The sequence below is a fragment of the Oncorhynchus keta genome, chromosome 19, assembly GCF_023373465.1.
Source record: "Oncorhynchus keta strain PuntledgeMale-10-30-2019 chromosome 19, Oket_V2, whole genome shotgun sequence".
Taxonomy (NCBI): Eukaryota; Metazoa; Chordata; class Actinopteri; order Salmoniformes; family Salmonidae; genus Oncorhynchus; species Oncorhynchus keta.
This window is the reverse complement of record NC_068439.1, coordinates 82398859-82405805: the sequence shown is the minus strand read 5'-3', so window position 1 is coordinate 82405805 and position 6947 is coordinate 82398859. Positions and strand designations below refer to the sequence as shown.

Below are 6947 nucleotides of genomic sequence, written 5' to 3'. Positions count from 1 at the left end.
ACCAGCATCAGAGAAAACTAGAGTAGGTTTGTGGGGTGTATGAATAATTCAATAAAACATAGCTTTGCTCTTAAAACGGAAGTCTTCTTACTCAGACCATCACTCTAGTTCACTGTTATATCTGCCTGTGGCCCTACTTTGTCCATTATGCCCAGACTAGTAGACATAGTGTAGAGGTTTCTGCTTTCAAATATAGACCAACAGCAGCCCCATTTTCTTGAGAACTTTTCTTCTCTTGTTCAAATGTTAGACCAGGGCTGTCCTACCCTGTTCCCAGAGAGATACTGTCCTGTAGGTTTATACCCGGGCTCTCCAACCCTGTTCCTGGAGAGCTACTGTCCTGTATGTTTACACCAGGGCTCTCCTACCCTGTTCCCAGAGAGCTACTGTCCTGTAGGTTTACACCAGGGCTCTCCAACCCTGTTCTGAGGTGTTCCTCATATTTGTCTTGTTTACAAAAAATAAAATGCATATTACCAATAAACCATTTCAGGCTGGGTAGCCTAGTGGTTAGAGTGTTGGACTAGTAACTGGAAGGTTGCAAGTTCAAACCCCCGAGCTGACAAGGTACAAATCTGTCGTTCTGCCCCTGAACAGGCAGTTAACCCTCTGTTCCTAGGCCGTCATTGAAAATAAGAATTTGTTCTTAACTGACTTTCCTAGTTAAATAAAGGTAAAAAAATAAAAAATATATATATCTGCTGGAAAAGTTGAGACTTTAGAAAAGCAAGCAATAACTAAATGTAATGAATAGGACTCATGTTCCTTTCAATCTTTTACCCAGAGATGCAGAGAATCATATTTTGTTTTTTAATAAAGAACCACTAGTCAGGATACAGACAGCTCAAAAGGTGTGCTTAGATATGTAATAATATATATATATATATATATAGCATTAAGAATAATGATTATGACTCTAGATTGCCGGAAAAAGCTGTTTCAAGTGTTTGAAAAATGCTAAATTCTACAATTTACTTAACGGGGAATACCTCCGTGGACCCACTTCCAGCCATTCTCACACAACTTGTGTCCCCTCTGATCTTTATGCAACATTATATAAATCCCTTTTAGAGGGTCAGAAATAGACCTAAACATTCTGCAGCTGGACTTAAACAAAAATCCAGTCGTTTGATCATGCGAAAGCTGTAGCTGTTGCTCTAATATTATCGGACATAGTACGTTGTGTTCCTGACTGGGACGTATAGATCTGTTACAGTAGTAGGCTACGCTGTAGCTATATCAAGCAGACGTGCATCTAGTCCTACTGACTGTAGCCTAAAGCACGAGCTTCGTAAATGAGTGAAGAAATATTAGAAAATAGACCATCTTCGTGGTCCGAAATTATTTAGCTGGATTCCTAATAAATTACCTCCAAATGCGGTTTGCTGTAAACATGCATATCTTGCCCAGAGGCGTTATCCATAGTAGCCGAACGCATTATCGAAGATGTCAATATTCACCATTTTAGAGACAAAGTTGCTCGAGGAAATAGATTGTAAAGTGCAAAATAATTTATTGCCAATTCGATTGAACTTCAACGCGCAAAAGTATGATCCAGAAATCATTTCTTGCTGGGAAGGTTGAGGCAGCAATATCTATATTTGGGCACGGAAAAGAACGTCACAGCGACAGCGTTCGGTGTCAAGTTAGAAGAAAAAAAAGAAACGTTTAAGCACGCACAGACGTCAGAGCGCGCTGACGTGGAGTCAACCTTGGCAACAGAGCCACGGAACAATAAATAAACAGCGCACGGAGAGGTGCAGACCACTACGTTAATAAAGACCCAATTTTAGACAATTGTGTAACTGCCCCCTATAGAAAACCCATTCACTTTCATAGTCTATATAAAGTGTAATTAGTTATATATATGTCACTGCAAAATTGATGATTTGTCTGTGTGTATTTAAAAAAAAATAGAATGTAGACGTGAATAAATAATTTAATCATTTTATTCGTTCAACAGTTTATTTTTTACGTTTTACAAAGGTTCAGTTCTTTGTAGTATAAAAATAATTTGAAATTTCACAAAAGAAAAACGTTTTCACAGAAAACTTTCATACTAGGAGAGATCAACCAGACATGGCTAGACAAGCACATCATGATTATTATTAAATATCACAAACATACAAGAAGCTCACATTCCATCAACCAGAAAACAAACAAGTCAATATAACTGTATTGCTCTGAACACAGAAACACAACAACTTTGTTATCTAGCACCATAAAAATCAACAACTATTTTGTAGACCCAAACAAACTATTGGTTTTATTAGTTAAACATGCTTTAATCAGCTACATAGTCAAAAGAGGCAAGTAATAGCCTATTATAGTCCATACAAAACAAATATATTTCGCTTCCTGGTTGTGTGAGTCCAAGTCCATATCTCTGCGATCATTCTGCACAGTCACCACATGTACTGTACATGGGGTAAGTGCTAAATGTGCTAAATGTGCTCTAGAGGAAATGGTGTTGTGTGGAAGAATGTTCCTTACCCCCCAAGCGCACTACTTGACCAGAGCCCTATGGGATAAAAAAAAGCAATTAACTAGGTCATAGGGTGTCATTTGGGAGACAGCTATGGTTATCCTGCTCACGGGGCTAGGGGTGTAGTCAGAGCTGAGGGACTAGGGTTCTCCTGCTCACAGGGCTAGGAGTGTAGGGGAGCTGAGGGACTAGGGTTCTCCTGCTCACAGGGCTAGGAGTGTAGGGGAGCTGAAGGACTAGGGTTCTCCTGCTCACAGGGCTAGGAGTGTAGGGGAGCTGAGGGACTAGGGTTCTCCTGCTCACAGGGCTAGGAGTGTAGGGGAGCTGAGGGACTAGGGTTCTCCTGCTCACAGGGCTAGGAGTGTAGGGGAGCTGAGGGACTAGGGTTCTCCTGCTCACAGGGCTCTGAGGGACTAGGTTCTCCTGCTCACAGGGCTAGGAGTGTAGGGGAGCTGAGGGACTAGGGTTCTCCTGCTCACAGGGCTAGGAGTGTAGGGGAGCTGAGGGACTAGGGTTCTCCTGCTCACAGGGCTAGGAGTGTAGGGGAGCTGAGGGACTAGGGTTCTCCTGCTCACAGGGCTAGGAGTGTAGGGGAGCTGAGGGACTAGGGTTCTCCTGCTCACAGGGCTAGGAGTGTAGGGGAGCTGAGGGACTAGGGTTCTCCTGCTCACAGGGCTAGGAGTGTAGGGGAGCTGAGGGACTAGGGTTCTCCTGCTCACAGGGCTAGGAGTGTAGGGGAGCTGAGGGAGTCAGAGGATTGATCGTTGCTGCTGCTCCCTCTCTGTTGGGCTACGCCACAGGTAGGCAACGCCTCCGCCTCTGGATAGCTGAAGACGAAGGAAGATGTGTACGTGGTGCAGGCTGGGGTGCAGGTGACCACAGGGGTGCACAGGGGCTCAAAGTCATTATTGGCTGTGCTGTAGAGAGGCTCCCAGTCCTGGGTGTACATGGAGCTGGTAAGATCTACATCGGGCACCGACCGGGCTGTCTCCACCTCCGTCTTGACGAGGAGAGACAGGGACTCCTCCAGGCAGGCTGTGTCCAGGTCGGCCATCTTGACATCGGAGACGGTGGACAGGAGGGGGCTGCTGGAGAAGATTGAGGCTGAGGTGGAGAGGTTGGAGCTGGCGGTCAACGGAATGGAGGTGAGGGGAGATGCAGAGCAGACGGAGCTGGAGACCATGCTTTGAGGCTGGGGTGGAGACAGCTGGATGGAGACCCCGTAGGAGTGGGAGGGGAAAACAGTGTTCATATCAGAGGGGATCTTGCAGATGGGCTGGTGGGCTGCCAGGACAAACTCCAACTTCTCCTTCTCTTTGAGCAGGTTGGCGATGTCGTTCTGGAGAGCGGACTTCTCGTCCTCCAGCTCGTCGGTTTCACCCTGCAGAGTGTCGGTGAGTTCCTTCCTCCTGTTGCGGCATTTAGCTGCTGCCTGCTTGTTCCTCTCTCTACGGAAATTCTTCTTCTCCTCCTCCTCAGGAGAAAGCTATAGAAGAAAAAAAAATAGAAGAAAATGAATTCCCCACCATCTTTGAATGCAATGTCATCATTAAATCCTACATGCACTGTTCTCCATATTCAAAACCAAAGTGCCGTTAAATGAATAATTATACAATGAGGTCTAAGATCAGTTAAGATATTTACCTGTTCCATTTTGGCTCTGCGCCCAGAGCTGTGGCCCTTGTTCCTCATGGCGCTAGTGTAGGTTGGGGGGCTGACACTGTAGGGATGGACTCTGTGAGAAGGGGCCACGGAGGATACGAGCGGCTGGTCCATCCACTGCAGGTCTGGACTGGCAGAGATGGCCGTGACAGTAGGGATGAAGGAGCCACTGGATGCTGAAGTCAGGTCTGTGAAGTCCTGTTCAAGAATGAGGAGAGAATATAGTCAATATAGGAGGATTTCTATCCAGACAGGGTAGACTACTAGGGTGGGTGGGTGATGCTGCTGAAGCAATGCACCGCATCGTGTCCCTTCATGCATATGAATGAAGCCAGTTGGTCGGTCTATTAAAAAGCCATACGGTCTATAAATATCCCTCCTGATGTAAGCTATGACGCAGAACTTTTCACTGGAGTTTCCTCGCTAAATGAATGAACTATAAGAGTACGTTGTCAGTGTTGCAGAGCAGAACAGAGTGATGCTTTATTATTCTTCAACAGCTTGGCTACTATAAGGAGACTTCATGCACTGTTATAGCCTAGCATGTTATTGTTTATCTAATAAAATTACAGTAAAAAAATAGGATTACTGTAATGTTAATACACTATAGTATCAGTGCTGGACTTGAACTGAAGTAGGTGCTGATACTGTTTATAAAATGTATCTGCGGCAGTTTCAGATAATATTCTATAAAAGGACAGGAGCGTTGAACTCAAACAGTATTACATTTGAGGTGTCGATACTCAGCTCTGGTGAGCTCCTTCCCAAGTCAAGCGCTGACTAGTAGTACAGTTATCAATGACATTGTAACTAAGGAAATATGCCATAATTGATCGATCGACGTACCTGAGATTGTGGAGAGCATATAGTGGAGTAAGATCCCGCAGGAGAGTTGTAGTAAGCTAGGTTGTCGCAAGCTGGAGAAGCGGTACTGCACCGGGAAGAGGAGTCACAATCTGTGTTGAAAGCGGAGTACATTATCGTTTCAGGAGATCACGAAAAAACTCGGCAAAATCCAAAAAGCGTCGGATAAAGTAGTCAAAGTCAAGTGATCCCTTTTGGCAGGTTAGCTGTTGTTGATAGAGATCCTGTGTTGAAGTCTATTTCGTATCTTTGCGTTCTCTTTTTAGCTGCTAAAAGTTTGACTGCCGACTCTGACAGCTCGCAGGGTTTTTTATAGTTTTCCACCCGACTGGCGAGGAAATACTCATGACGTCGGCATGGATCGTACCTCCATGATCAGCGCGACATAACAACAGTTTTAAAACATACTAAATACTCGTGTTGACACTCGTAACACGTTGCGTAGTGTAGAATAGTTCAAATCTGTGATTTAACGTGCGTTTGATGTGTGTTTATTGTATAAGATCAACAACAACAAAATAGTTGGAACATCGACGTTACCAAGAAATGGAATATTCCAAAAGGAGATCCCGTCGACGTAATTTACCTTATATGGTGTATCCTGTTAAATGGGCGTGCCCTGCTTGGAAACACCAAAACTATCCTGAGATCAGCTACAATTGGCTGACAGTACCATAACATTATAATGTCACGACAACCAGTGTTGGGGTAGCTACTCTGAAAAATATACACGGATTTACACCAAACCATAGGAACACCTTCATAATATTGAATAGTTCACTATATCCAAACTACTTTGTGAAGAAGTATCATATATCTAAATCTGCAATGTCATAGACTACAAATTGCAAGGACAGATCACACTGGAGTCAGATGTTAATAACAGAATGTGTAATTTCGCCTATTAAACACGTAAACTATGTTTCAAGTGAGAATTAATAGCACGTTTTAATGTAACAGGGCACAAGTACGGTGAAATACCTTTTCTTGCCAGCTCTAAATCCAACAATGCAGTGATCAGTATAGCACAAAAAAAGACCACCAACATAAACACACGAGAAATAAAAACAAGAAATGAGAAGAACACAAGAAATTAAGAAGCTGTATACAGGGTCAGTTCCAATAGCATAATAACAATGTGCAGGGATACTGGAGTGATAGAGGTAGATATGTATAAGGGTAAGGTGACAGGGATACTGGAGTGATGGAGGTAGATATGTATAGGGGGAAGGGGACAGGGATACTGGAGTGATGGAGGTAGATATGTATAGGGGGAAGGGGACAGGGATACTGGAGTGATGGAGGTAGATATGTATAGGGGTAAGGGGACAGGGATACTGGAGTGATGGAGGTAGATATGTATAGGGGGAAGGGGACAGGGATACTGGAGTGATGGATATGGAGGTAGATATGTATAGGGAAGGTGACAGGGGTAAGGTAGGGGACAGGGATACTGGAGTGATGGAGGTAGATATGTATAGGGGAAGGGGACAGGGATACATGGGAGTGATGGAGGTAGATATGTATAGGGGGAAGGGGACAGGGATACTGGAGTGATGGAGGTAGATATGTATAGGGGGAAGGAGACAGGGATACTGGAGTGATGGAGGTAGATATGTATAAGGGTAAGGTGACAGGGATACTGGAGTGATGGAGGTAGATATGTATAGGGGGAAGGGGACAGGGATACTGGAGTGATGGAGGTAGATATGTATAAGGGTAAGGTGACAGGGATACTGGAGTGATGGAGGTAGATATGTATAGGGGGAAGGTGACTATATACAGGGTCAGTTCCAATAGCATAATAAAAATGTACAGGGATACTGGAGTGATGGAGGTAGATATGTATAGGGGGAAGGTGACAGGGATACTGGAATGATGGAGGTAGATATGTATAGGGGTAAGGTGACTAGGCATCAGGATATATGATTCTATG

The 6947-nt window shown here is 44.2% G+C and overlaps 1 protein-coding gene across 1 annotated transcript; it reads right to left on the bottom strand.

Moving 5' to 3' along the window:
• Positions 1-3075: 3075 nt before the first annotated feature.
• Positions 3076-5311, bottom strand: LOC118382832 (protein c-Fos-like). The gene is made up of 3 exons (XM_052471566.1): positions 4994-5311; positions 4130-4345; positions 3076-3971 (listed from the first exon to the last, which is right to left on the bottom strand). The coding sequence occupies exons 1-3, from the start codon at positions 5123-5125 to the stop codon at positions 3201-3203; spliced, it is 1119 nt and encodes a 372-aa protein (XP_052327526.1). The 5' UTR covers positions 5126-5311; the 3' UTR covers positions 3076-3200.
• Between the last annotated feature and the right edge of the window lie 1636 nt (positions 5312-6947).